Below are 13166 nucleotides of genomic sequence, written 5' to 3' on the forward strand. Positions count from 1 at the left end.
TAACACTGACTGCTTGCGGGTGCACAAACCTACAGCTACTGCAGTACAAGGGGAAGTCAGGAAAGTGGCACAAGGAGGTTGGGGACGATGCTGGGACTTCCTTGCAGAGCTCAGCTCCCCTTTTGGGTGTTGGGAGGGTGTGTGTTGCCCTATCTGCCAACCCAGTGGTCCCTCTTTTTCAGCCCAGCCTGTGCCAGCAAGGCAGAGGCAATCCCATCGTGGTACCTTGACCGTAAAGCGTGGGTTGAGGTTGACTGCTTTAACTTGTCTGATTGGCAAATAGAAGTCCTCCTGGCTGCCTGCAAAGCTCCCCAGTGCTCCCCCAGCTGTTGGAGGTAGAGCTTTGATGCATGCATAACTTCTGTACCTGTTGTTGTCCTTGTAGGTGCATGGAGGGCAGCGACAGAAGAATGGGGCACGGAGGACTGGAATGAAGATGTAGGTATTTTCCAAACCCATCTCCTCTGTGCATCTGCCAGCAGGCTGCTGTCCTGTCTGTACACACAGAGCTGCCAGGGCAGCTCAAAGCCTATCCTCCCCAAACTGGGGACAGAACCCCAGCTAGGCTCCCAGCTCGGGGAGCTATGATGAATAAGTAATTGTCACAGCTTCTAGAGGATATGTGTAATAGAGCTTGTCATAGGAGCCCAAGACAAGAAGAGATCTCCTGGGCCATTGAGGCTGATCCTCTCATTTCCTGTAACTGCAAGATGGAATTCTTCCAAAAATTGGCCTGACTCCACACAGGACTCTTGCTCCACTCCTCTGGTGGAATAGCAGTTGGGGAAGGTTTGCCTTTGATCACACCAGCAGCAGTTTCATGGTTTCATGCACATCATGTGCCTCTGCTGGTCCTTGTGATTTGGATGGAAAAGAAGCTCTTGACTTTACCTTCTGACATGCTCTTTGGTGTGTCTCACCACCTTGTGTTCTCTACCTGATGTCTCCTTCAGGGGAGAATGGGCACTGTTAGCACCTCCTGTTAATGCCTATCTATAAATTCCTTCTGAAACGGGCTTCAGTCTCTCCAAATCAAGGAAGGACTTCTGTTCCTGCAGATGGGAGCAGGGTTGGGCTTTTTTAGTAAGATTGTTAGTTTTGCATGCTCATTTTGGCTCAGCCCACAGAATGGGCAAGCACGGGAAGCATTTGCTTTCCAGGCACCACCTGAGGGAAGCACTACTGCTGTGTTTGGAAATATGAGCAGCTTTTCTTTGTTCAGTCAGGTCTCTGCTAAAAAGGGAGCCTCTGAGAGCATTTCTTCCCTTCAATGTGTGTGAGGTGCTCCCAGGAGTTCTGGATTTACTTTTTAAACTCTGGCAGTTCAGTTTGTGGCAGCTCCTCAGTCTGGAGTAGAAGCTGTTCATGTTCAGATATGTTCCAGGCTAAATCACAGGTCGTCACTAACCCTCCACCAATATTTGAGCAATGTTATTTTCCCTTCCACAGCTGAAGTAGATCTGTTGGTCAGATCTTCCAGGTGAGCCCAGATCACTGGAAGCTTAGCTATGGGTCCAAAGCTTCTCCTTGGCTTTGCTACCAGTGCTTGCACCTACCTGTGCAGGGGCTTTTGCAGGTCTGTGCTGCATGCCATTGACTCAGAGCAACAGCCCAAAGTCCCAGCAGTCTTAAGGGATTTGTGGACTATGGGAAATTTGTAGAAGGATTTGAGAAGGTTTTTTTTTTTCACTGGCAGGTGATTTGTGCACTTGCCTGAGAAGAAACAAATGAAATAGAAGCTGATTCTGATGGGAGCCAAATGCTAGAGAAGTTTCAGTCTAAGCACTTGAATTTCTTGAGTTTTTCTGTGGCTCTTTGTCTCAAATGTTCATGTGCTTTGTGTCATAGGCACTGTTATGAGGTGCTGTTCTCACTTTTGGAATCTTTTTTCCTTTTTTATCTTTCAGCTGTCAGAGACAAAGATCTTCACAGCCTCCAATGTGTCTTCAGTGCCTCTGCCTGCTGAGAATGTGACAATCACTGCTGGACAAAGGTGAGAGCAAATGGTCGTTTACCTGGGAAAAGTAGCTCATGAGTCTTGGAGCAATTTGCCATCTTCAACTAAACCTTACTAGCTAGCTAAAATGCAGCAGCTCTGAATGAGATGAGGTGGATTTAAGTGGAAGGGTTGACTTAGGAGTTTTTGGGTCCTAATCCTGGATTAGATTTTCCTAGATGCTATCGCTGGTTCTTCAGGTTTGGGGGCATTTTGCTGTGTTAAATTAATGTAGAACATGGTTTAAAATCAAAGGCCATGCAGAGTCTTGCTTGGTCGGTCTGTCTTTTTGAGGTTGCTGCTGGCAGTTGTGAATTAATGTTCTGCAGATTCCTTCAATTTGTAAAGTAAAAGCTGTGAGGCTGGAGAGGGAATACTGTTCTAGTGGAAGTGGGAGCTTCTGGTAACCTCAGTGGGTCTTTGTCTACCCAGAATTGATCTCGCAGTCCTGCTAGGAAAGACACCTTCTTCCATGGAGAATGAGTCAACAAACCTGGAGTCATCCCAGACTCCTTCTCTGGCACAGCCACTGGTGTTCAGCAATTCTAAGCAGAGTGCTCTAACCCAGCCTGCTTCTGGAAACTCCTTCTCTCACCACAGCATGGTAAGGAGATGCTGGTTCTGCCAGTGGGTGTTTGGCTGAGGTTGCTTATTCCCTGTTTTTCTGTCTGTTTGGGTAATATAGGAAACACAGTCCTGACACTTGCTCCCTGCTTGGGGCTGATAGAGCCAAATAATTTGCTAGTCTGCTTTAAAATCAGTGGCCTGAAGTTCATTGCTCAATTTGAAATAATTGGGATAATTCCTCCCCTGCTGCCCTTGTCAGATTTGCAAAACACACTTCTTTCCTGCTTAAAGGAAAGGAAAAGCTCTTTTGGTCCAGGGCTTGCAGTTCCAACAATTTGAGGAACAGAACTGGTTGGGAACTGGTGTGGTATGGAATGCTGGCATCCACTGACAGGAGAAGGAAGGAGACATTGAGTCAGAGTCAGGGATGGGCATAGACCTGGGCAGATGCTGCTTTGTGTAACTTTAGCAGAAAGAAATAAAAATTGTTTACTTAATGGTGAGATAGTTGAGGAAAGATTTTCACATTAACTATAAAAGCAAGATCTCCTGGTGTTTCTCTTTTAATGTAATTGAATGCATGAGAATAATTTAGTACATTTTTTTAAGAACCTGTCTGTTAACATCCCTTGTAACCCTCTGTGGCACTGTACCATGGCCTTGGTTGGGCAAGAGATGAGCATACCTGTGTTCACACACAGTGGAGGCTGGGAAAGAAACATGAGCCCTTCCTGCGTGTGTGCGTTCGGAGCTCAAGAGTGTTGAGCTGAAGCACCCAGTGAGAAGCAGCAGGGTACAACGTGTTTGGGCTTATGTCAGAGATGTACCTGTTCTCTGAGCCCAAGCCATGGGACATGCTGACTTTATCTCCTTGCTGAAATTGCAGGTGAGCATGTTGGGGAAAGGGTTTGGAGATGTCGGGGAGGCCAAAGGCAGCAGTACTACAGGGTCACAGTTCCTGGAGCAGTTCAAGACGGCCCAGGCACTGGCTCAGCTGGCAGCTCAGCACACCCAGCCTGCTGGGAGCACCACTGCTGCTTCCTGGGACATGGGATCCACCACACAGACCTCGTCTCTGGTGCAGTACGGTAAGGAAAAGCAGCGCGGCTCCCCAGAAGGGAGGGAATGTGTTCTCCCAGAACTGCAGGGCACGCTGTGGGCAGCGGTGGGAGGGGTTCAGCAGAGGGTCTGTTCACAACCAATTTAGCTGAGCTGAAAAAATTAAAAGAGCCGTGGGTCAGACTGAAATGAAATAGTGCGTGTGAGTCTCTCCTTGTTCCTTTTATACTTGAAACAGTTGAATCTGTCATTCCAGACAGTTTCAGGGCCAGGGATCTGGTGTTCCTGAGCCTCTCAGAGTGTGCAGAACTAATTCCTGGTGTAAAGCTGTGCCAGAAAAAGGTCTGAAAGGGCACCTCTGGAGAATAGCTCCCATATACAAACTCTTGTCAGTCTCCTTTCCCTGCTGAACTCCTATTATCTTTTAAGGGAATTTGCTGGTCAATGCCAGGAAGTAACTCTATCTCTGGGCTGGCATGAGGGAATAAATAGGGGTTGAGAGCCACTTTTCAGATGAGAAGCTGAGTTTTGCTGTGGTTGTGTGCTAGTGTCACTTCCTTCAGCTTGTGCTTGCTATAGGGAAATGGCTCTGGTTCAAATCTTGGCTCTGGTTCAAATCTAAGCTGAAGAAAAACTGAGCCCTGTCCTAGTGACAGTCAGTGTTGGCAGCTTCTGATCTTCTCAGACAAGAAGCCTCAGAGCAGAGTCACGGAGAATAGGAGCTGCTTTTGAATGAACTGTGGAAAGGCTTTGTCGGAGGAGGAAGGTGGTGCAAATACCTGAGGGTAGGCAGCCCCAAGCAGTGATGTTGCTTGGAGATACCTAGTCCCTGCAGGGGAAGGAGGAGGCAATGGAATGCTGGAATGTTAACAGAGGGGGGAAGGATGTGGCCTGCAGGACTCTGACATGCAGTGTCTCCACACCAGGGACTCTGAAGTCCAGCTTTTCTTGGAGAATGGAGGATTTACGTCATGCAAGCTGGCTTTGGTCCTGTAGAGTTGGTGGAATAAACTGAGGGAAGAAGGGCTTAAAGAGGCTTGGCATTGATGGTGATGAGAGCATGAGGCTGGGAGCAGAGATGCTGAAGTTCTCTGCTCTCTGACAGACACAGGATGAAACATAGAGGGAAAGGATTTCTTTTTCTTGATAAGTGTCAGGACTTGATTTATTTTTAAGGAAACAAACCCTGCTAACTCACCTCTGTCTTGTCCCACAGATCTCAAGAACCCAACAGATTCTTCCGTGCATAGTCCCTTCACCAAGCGTCAGGGCTTCACATCAACTTCAACCATGATAGAAGTGTTCATGCAGGAGAAACAGCCTGTGGTGACTGCCTCCACAACCACGCCGGCACCCCCATCCTCACCACTGCCCAGCAAAACCAATCCAGTTCCCCAGATGTCCCCAGGGTCCTCGGACAACCAGTCCTCAAGTCCCCAGCCAGCACAGCAGAAGCTCAAGCAGCAAAAGAAAAAAGCATCGTTAACATCAAAGGTGCAGACCAATGGTGGGGAAGCAGACATCAGATTGTGTTAGAGCTGCAGAAACATCCATTTGGGCTGCTGAGGGAAGGTCTGGCCTTGGCCTTCCTGCTCTTAGCACTGGGTGTTTGTGGGGGTGATGGAGTTGTGTGCCTGCCTGGGTTGAACAGTGTAATTCAGAGGCTGCAAGCCTGTGACTGCCATTGTGTGCTGGGAAACGTGGGTGCTGAAGTCATTCTCTGGGCTAATCACTGGGAATGATTGACCCGTTCTGTTGTTCCCGTGTCCCTTGCAGATTCCTGCACTTGCAGTGGAAATGCCTGGCTCCTCGGATATCTCAGGGCTAAACCTGCAGTTTGGGGCGTTGCAGTTTGGTTCAGAGCCTGTTCTTGCCGAGTACGAATCGACGCCCACAACCAGCGCCGCCGTTAGCCAGTCTCAGAGCAGCCTCTACACCAGCTCGGCCAGGTGAGGACCAGCGACAGATTAATCCATGCAGGCAGCTTTGGAAGGTTGCTGGTCCTGTGGACTTGAGTTGTCCTGCATACTAGTAGACCCTTTCTGACTGTGCTTTGGTCACAAAGGGGGGACAATGTATGCAACAGCAAAGCACAAGTTGCCAGCAGACTCATCGGGCAGCTCTGTGCCTCTTTGGCCTGCGGTACTTGCACAGAAGGCAGTTTTCCTGCTGCCCTTAAACTGTGTTGTTGGAAACACAGGAAGGGGATCCCCAGCATAACTGCTCCATGTCTCTGGTGAACAGATTCTGAGTGGTTTGTCCTTCTTTTTGCCTGGCAAACTGGGACACAGTGGGGTAGGTGTACCTACGGTGATGGCGCTTTGTCAAAGCGAAGCGTTTGTCTTCTGTTGGGCTGACCCTTAGTAACTGACCAGTCCCTTGAGTGCTGGGACCTGAGTGGTGGCAGCTCATGAAGTGTTGCCCAAGGCACAGCAGTGTGTGAGGCAAGGCTGCAGCTGGGTGTCCATAGCTGGGCTAGCCCTGCTCTCTGGGCATGTTTCTTGGCTTGGCTGCTTCATGTGGTGCCTTTATACTGATGCTTGGGGCTTTTTATCTTGAGTATTTGAAGTGAAGAGCCCAGTCTGGGTCGGCAGTTTACAGCAGGGCTGTTTTGGAGGAAAATGGAGGAACCCTTTGCTTTTTTTTGCCTTTTGTAGTGAATCTTCATCCACAATTTCGTCCAATCAAAGCCAGGAGTCTGGTTACCAGAGTGGCACAATACAGACAGCAACATTTACCTCCCAGAACAGTGCTCAGGGACCACTGTACGAACAGAGATCCACCCAGACGAGGCGATACCCAAATTCTATCTCCTCCTCGCCCCAGAAAGATCTGACCCAGGCTAAGGTAAGAGAACAGCTTTGCTCACCTGTTGCGCTGAGTGAGCCTAATGTGTGAAGTGTCTCAGGGGAAGCTGAGTGGCTTATCAAATGGTTCTGTGATCCTCCAGCCTCACTGTGTGGCTCATGGGCCCTCATGAGAGCTCTCTTCTGGCTGCCCCCAGCTGTGTTACATGCCTGGGCCACTGGGGTTAACAGCAGTCAAGTTGATTGCAGGGCGTGTGTTGTGTCACACAGTTACCCTGCTAGAGAAGGGTGTGCAGACAAAGAGTTTTGTTTTGTCTTAAGTATTTGGTTCTTGAATGCTGCACACCAGTTCAGTAACATCAGGTTTGGCTAATGAACTGGGATTGAGAATGTTGAGGCAGTCTAACTACCAGCAGCAGAGAAACTTCTTGTACTGATTTCTCTAATGTACACTTGGGGACTGTGCTGGCATGGGGCTACACCTTGGGACTGGCCCCAGCACAGTCTGGTGACACATGTTGGTAGCAGGATCTTTTCATAACTGTGGATGGATGTGGGAGAGAGGTGACATTAGCTCTGCCTCTGGAAATGTGCAGCTGTAATGCCCAGTACTCCTTTTTTCTCTTCTTCCTCAGAATGGTTTCAGTTCTGTACAACCCACGCCATTACAAACCACACAGGCTGTTGAAGGTAAGAGTCTTGCAAGTGCAGCAGGTGTCCTGCATCTCTTGTTCTGCTCATGTTCTCTGCTTTGAACGAGAAGCTTTATCTGTGCTGATAGCAAGTCCTTTCCTGGACTAATTGCTGCTACTCAGTTTATTTGCTTGCCTCAAAACATTCAGCTTTCTGCTGATGGATGCTTGAGATCCTTGAAGGGTCACCTATGACAGTAATTTACTCTGTTTTGAGTGTGCAAGGCACCTCATCTGTAGGTCGTGAAGCTCTTTGCAGAGCTGATGGGTGGTGTTGGGGTAAAGTGAGATGTAGAACACAATCATAAGTGTATAACTGGTTGGCAGCGGTGAGGGAAGCCCCAGATCTCCCGGCTCCTCTAGCTGAGCACTTGCTAATCCTTGCCTTTGTGTCACCCTCTGGAAATTGCCAGTAGCTGCCCTTAACCCGGAGCTTTTTTTCTCAGGTGCTACAGGCCCTGCAGTGAAATCCGATTCCCCCTCTGCTCCCAGTATTGCACCTCTCAACGATGGGGTGTCTGCATCGTCCTTGCTGACAACAGCCAGCCAACACTCAACAGCTCTGAGCAGCCTGAGCCACAGTGAGGAGCTCCCCAGTACAACCACTGCTCAGCTCAGCAGGTGAGTGAGTGGAGGGAGTGGATTTCTGAAGAAGCAGAACTAGAAGCAGGAATCTATATCAGAGTCTGTCTCAGGCAATGAGGAAGACTAAGATGACTCATCCAGTTTGAGCAGATGGGAAATGGGATGGTGCTACCAATGTTGACTCTCTCACCTTGGTTTGACAACCTTTTATTTCTTTTCCTGCAGTGCATTACCCACCCAGCAGAACAGTCTGTCCTCATCCACATCCTCTGGGCGAACATCAACTTCAACTCTTCTGGTGAGTCTGGGTATGCTCTTGCACTGTGTACCACATTTCTGCTTGACTTGGCAGGATCTGCTGGGGTGCTTGACCTCGGGGCTGTGGTGGTGATGGGAGCTGCCAGGCTGCTGGTTCTCCTGCTGGAGTTTAGGTGCTGTGTGGAGAGAGGGGATAGGGGGTTATGTCAGAACACTGTCTGTGCATCTGTGGCTCAAGGCTGTTGATACTCTGCCTGTTTCTGACTGAGCAGTGCCTTCTTTTGAGCCTGTAGTAGCCCTTGAAGGTGCTGCAGAGTCACAGCCACATTCAGAGCAAGCTGGTAGTTGATGCATTGTAACCAAACATCTCTGCTGCTGGAGTTCTTGCAGTACAGTTCCTGGGTATCGGCTTCTGCAGCAGAATAAATCTTCCTGCTGCAAATGTGGTGTCAAGCCCTGCTCCCTTCATCAGACAGATGTGTTGGGATGTAACCACGAGAGAGGCTTGTAAGCATTGGGGGTTGGCTGCTGTCAGGAGTTTGGACTTAAGCCAGGTTCACTGCAGAAACTTCCAGACGCAGCCAGAGCTGCACAATGTTCTGCGTAGAGAGTGTCCTGTGGTACCTTGGTTCCATCTGCCTGGTCCCCTGACTCTCCTCCCTTCCTTCCCTAGCACACAAGTGTGGAGAGTGAAGCAAGCCTCCATTCTTCTGCTAGTACTTTCTCCACCTCCTCCAGCACGGTGTCAGCAGCCCCACCAGCTGTCAGCGTTTCATCCAGCCTCAGCAGTGTCAGCAGCCTGGGCCTCAGCCTCAGCAGCAACTCCACCGTGACGGCCTCGACTCGCAGCTCCGTTGCAACCACGTCAGGTACTTTCCTGGGTACTGCTGTACTGAAGGAGGGTGTGAGGGCTAAGAGAGCGAGCTTTTGCTGTTTGCTTCACTGTGGAGCTTTTCTCTTCCTTTTTCAGGAAAAGCCCCTCCCAATCTCCCTCCTGGAGTCCCACCGTTGTTGCCTAATCCATACATCATGGCTCCAGGGTTGCTACATGCCTATCCGGTGAGTGGAACTTTGCAGTGGTGTCATGCCACCAGGTCCCTCCCGTCTCCCTCTGCATCAGGGAGGGATGTAGCATAGTGGAGAAAGCAAAAACTGTGACATAGCCTAGCAGGGCTGCCTTGGTGTTTTTATCATGATATCCGTGTGCCCATGGGGGTAAATGTGTGTTGTGATCACCCCAGAGCAGACTCTGTGTGCCTGTTCTCTGCTGCCTCTCCAGCCATTGAGGAGCAGCAGCCCTTGGGCAGAGCACAGTGTGTGGAAGCACAGAGCTATGTTAGAAATGTGATGTGACAAAGGGCAAAGAGTCAGGGCAAGGGTAGCAATGGCCACAGAGCCTAGAGGTGTGTGTCACACCCTCTCCTGAAGGTGAGGACAGATTTTAGTCTTGGGATGATTTCCAGAAAAAAACTGCTGGCTGGCTTTGTGGTCTGGAGCACTTTCCTTTGAACAACTCACACAAACTTCTGGCAGCATCAACCTGTGTAGAGACTCTGGCTGCCTGCACCTGGTGGCTCATGTGGCTGTTGACCGGCTACTTCTGATTTTCTCTCACTTTTATCTAAATGTTTAATCTAAAATTAGTTGTCATTATCTACTCCATGTCCCTAACATCATCTCTGGCTCTTTTTCTAGCCACAGGTGTACGGATATGATGACTTGCAAATGCTCCAGACAAGATTCCCATTGGTGAGTACTGCAGAGTGACAGGACACACCACTTCCACTGGTGCTGCTTGGGTAGAGGCAGGTCAGCTGTGGGCAGTCCTGAAGAGCTGGCAGAATGGGGTGCTGAGTGGATGCACCTCTCTGTAGCAGCAGTGAGGAGTTAATCAGTTGTTCCTTGGCACATGGGGAGCATGAGTTACTCATACAGCAGCATTCCTTGTGGAGCCAGGGAGCATGAGTTACAGCAGCAGCACTGTTACAGAGATTCACCTCTTATCCATGACTGAGCCAATGAGTAAACACCTAATGAGAATGGGGTTTATTTAGCAATAGGATGTGTCCAATTTCTTGTGAAGCAGGGGCCGGGGGGAAGGTCCAGGCACTTTAAGGACTGCATACCAGTAGACCTTATCTGGCTCTTCTAATAGCCAGATGAGGGGGATGGTACATGCTACAAAAACCTGGGGCTGCTGTAGGTTATGATCAGCCTGGATGTGGCTGGTATCTTGCAGCTGCAGTACAGAAATTCCCCTCTCCCAAAAGATACTGCCTTGCACTTTGGACAGAGCTGATAAAATGTATTTTCCTTTTGGTTTCATTCATCAGGATTACTACAGCATCCCATTCCCTACACCCACCACACCACTGACTGGAAGAGATGGCAGCCTGAGCAGCAATCCATATTCTGGTAGGGAAAAAGACTGTTCTGATTCCCATCCCATCAGGGTTTGTGCTGCTTCTACTAGTGTCCTGTGTCTTTGTCCACTGGAGCTACATCTGCACTGTGCCTCCTGCACTGCTTTTGGTTTGGAGCATGCTTCTCACAGCTAAATTCTTGCCTTCCCTTTGGTTGTGTCAAGGTCTGATACTGGGAAGAGGTGGGCAAAGTAGGAGTTAATGGGGCAGTTGGAAAGGGAGCAAGGAAGGGCTGAAAGGTTCTGCAAGGCCTGCAGCTGGGGAACTGCTTTCCAGGTGGTTGTGAGGCAGGTGGTAAGCAGTGCTTCTCAAGTACTGAGAGTAAAAAATACAAAGAAACACAAAATATGGAGAAATTACTCTTTTTTTTCTATGGGACAGTCTCATGGAGAAAGCAAGTGAGAAATTTGGGACCTGTCAAGCTCAACCCAAGAGCCCAGTGGGTGCATGATCTCTCACTGACCTTGGCAAGTGTGTTAATGCACTGCCAATCCCCAGTGGGCAGTGACTGTGCTGAGCTTTCACAGCCTTTAGGAATTGTTGCACTTTGAGGTTTGCTCTTTTTCCAGCTCCATTTCTCCTCAACTTTGGCAGGAGCTGGTTCGTGTGGAAGTGCTTTTGTCCAGCTGAGGCTGAAATGACAAGCTCAGAGCATGGCACTATGTGAGCTCTGAATTGCAGAGTGTTTGCATGGTAGAGCCAAGCAGGTGCTCATTCAGATCAGCACAGGGAGCTTCCCTCAGCCCTGCAGCCAAGCCCTGCACAGCCCAGGCAGGGATCTGGGTTGTGTTCAGTCCTGCTGCTGGTGCATGGAGAAGGATGAAGGAGAGCTCGAGCATCAGGCTCTGCTGGCAGGTTTATCCAGTGCCAGATTTGGGCTTAGCTACTGTGTATTCTTTTGCCTCTGTAGTCCTGTTAGGGCCAAGGAGCAATTAACAGTTTTGCCTTATCAGTGTACAAAGGTCTGAGGGTTCCTGAGAGCCACAGTCCTTGGCAGTGGCAGGAGGTGTGGGGGGAAGGTGAAGTCACTGCTTATCAAAAGACTGGATCACCTTTGGGCTGAGTTGGAACGGGCCAGGATCTAACAGCTGTTCTTCACTCTCCTTTCACCTCCTCTATTTCAGGTGACTTAACAAAATTTGGCCGAGGTGATGCCTCTTCCCCTGCTCCTGCAACAACTCTGGCACAGCCTCAGCAGAGCCAGACCCAGACTCACCACACCACGCAGCAGACGTTCCTGAACCCGGCGCTGCCTCCCGGCTACAGTTACACCAGTCTGCCATACTACACAGGGGTACCAGGGCTCCCCAGCACCTTCCAGTATGGGCCCGCCGTGTTCCCTGTGAGTTTCCCAGAGGCAAGGAGTGGGATTTGGGCAGAAGGGTGGCACAGCAAAGCTTCTCCTCACTCTGTTCCTCTCTGTTCTGTAGGTTGCTCCTACCTCTTCCAAGCAGCATGGTGTGAATGTCAGCGTCAATGCATCAGCAACCCCTTTCCAGCAGCCCAGTGGCTATGGCTCTCATGGGTACAGTACTGGTAAGAGACCCACAAGAGCACCTTCCACAGCAGCAGGGCTTGCTCCCAGTCTTACTGGCTGTGATAGGGAGTGCTGTCTTACAGCAGTAATAGAGAAAAATGCCAGGGGGGCCACTCCCAAGTAGTTTGATTATCCTTAAAAAGGCCCAGGATTGTTCTGCATCCAGGTCTGGAGCAGGTTTGGGGGTTATAGATCACTTCATGCCCTCCTCTGTGTCCCACAGTCAGCTGTCTGGGCCCTTGGACCCCTATCAGAAGCTTAAGCTGCTGAATTGTTTGGTTTTGTTTGGGTTTTTGAACTGCCTATATGTGATTAACAGAACAGCAATTGTTCTGGATTTGCACTTGTTTCCCCCCAGTGTTTGGCAGACACTTTCTAGGGAAGTGTCCTCGATTCAAAGGTACAGGAAGGTCACAAACCTGCCTCTGTCTTGGTACTTGTTTGATGTCTGGCTGACTTACTCAGGGCTGCATTTGGCTCCCTCTTCCAGCCTTTAAATTCCTCTTGTCCCTTTTTTCATTGCATTAGAGCCCTTCAAGATACTGTTTTTTCTTTGCAAATGTATTTCAGCTTTGTACCAGGTCGCCTGATGCTGAGTCCTTCAAACTGCTTTCATTTCAGCACTTTTTCCAGGCATTAAATGATGGCTGAGGTGTCCTCTGGGCCACCCTCTTTTACAGACAGCCAACACCCTGTGGGGCTTGTGTTGTCAGTCACTGCACCAGCCATCCCAGCCCACAGCTGAGTTGCCTTTACATGCAATTGGCTGTTTTACACCCGAGAAGCTTTTGGGCTGTTCTTGCTGCTGTGCCACACGCTGTGGGTTTGTTTCCCTGTCTGTCCACTGTGTTCCCCAGCTCTCCTCAGAGCTGCTGTTTTCCATGTGCTTCTCTGGATGGCAGCCAGGCCTTCAGCTGGTTTCTGGAGGCATTTTGAAACAGTGTGTGTCCAGATCAAAATAACTTATATGGGTGCTTTGCATGTGGTCATGCCAGGGCCTGGCTGCCCAGGCCAATCTGTCTGCAGACCTCTGACAACTGGAGCTCTCCACCAGGTCCTGCTGGTGTTGGCAGCAAGCAGCTTCTGCTGGCCCAGTGGCTGCTGCCTAACACCCACCTCTCCCTTCTCCCCAGGTGTATCCGTGACATCCAGTAATACAGGCGTGCCGGATATCTCGGGCTCTGTCTACTCCAAAACTCAGGTTAGTGTCTGTGAGTGGGCAGGAGTGCATTGCTGGGGAAG

At 49.8% G+C, this 13166-nt stretch overlaps 1 protein-coding gene across 4 annotated transcripts in view; it reads left to right on the forward strand.

Moving 5' to 3' along the window:
• UBAP2L (ubiquitin associated protein 2 like) overlaps window positions 1-13166 on the forward strand; it is a 30290-nt gene that overhangs the window by 14646 nt on the left and 2478 nt on the right. For all 4 annotated transcript variants that reach the window (XM_068995511.1, XM_068995512.1, XM_068995510.1 and 1 more), the window contains 17 exons: window positions 386-438; window positions 1908-1993; window positions 2429-2600; window positions 3450-3651; window positions 4839-5116; window positions 5399-5571; window positions 6280-6469; window positions 7065-7119; window positions 7568-7742; window positions 7932-8004; window positions 8638-8833; window positions 8935-9023; window positions 9660-9713; window positions 10298-10379; window positions 11512-11729; window positions 11818-11923; window positions 13058-13125. In XM_068995511.1, coding sequence (XP_068851612.1) covers window positions 386-438; window positions 1908-1993; window positions 2429-2600; window positions 3450-3651; window positions 4839-5116; window positions 5399-5571; window positions 6280-6469; window positions 7065-7119; window positions 7568-7742; window positions 7932-8004; window positions 8638-8833; window positions 8935-9023; window positions 9660-9713; window positions 10298-10379; window positions 11512-11729; window positions 11818-11923; window positions 13058-13125 — 2270 coding nt within the window. The remainder of the gene's footprint in view (window positions 1-385; window positions 439-1907; window positions 1994-2428; window positions 2601-3449; window positions 3652-4838; window positions 5117-5398; window positions 5572-6279; window positions 6470-7064; window positions 7120-7567; window positions 7743-7931; window positions 8005-8637; window positions 8834-8934; window positions 9024-9659; window positions 9714-10297; window positions 10380-11511; window positions 11730-11817; window positions 11924-13057; window positions 13126-13166) is intronic.

The sequence above is a fragment of the Aphelocoma coerulescens genome, chromosome 25 (genome assembly GCF_041296385.1).
Source record: "Aphelocoma coerulescens isolate FSJ_1873_10779 chromosome 25, UR_Acoe_1.0, whole genome shotgun sequence".
NCBI classification, from domain to species: Eukaryota; Metazoa; Chordata; class Aves; order Passeriformes; family Corvidae; genus Aphelocoma; species Aphelocoma coerulescens.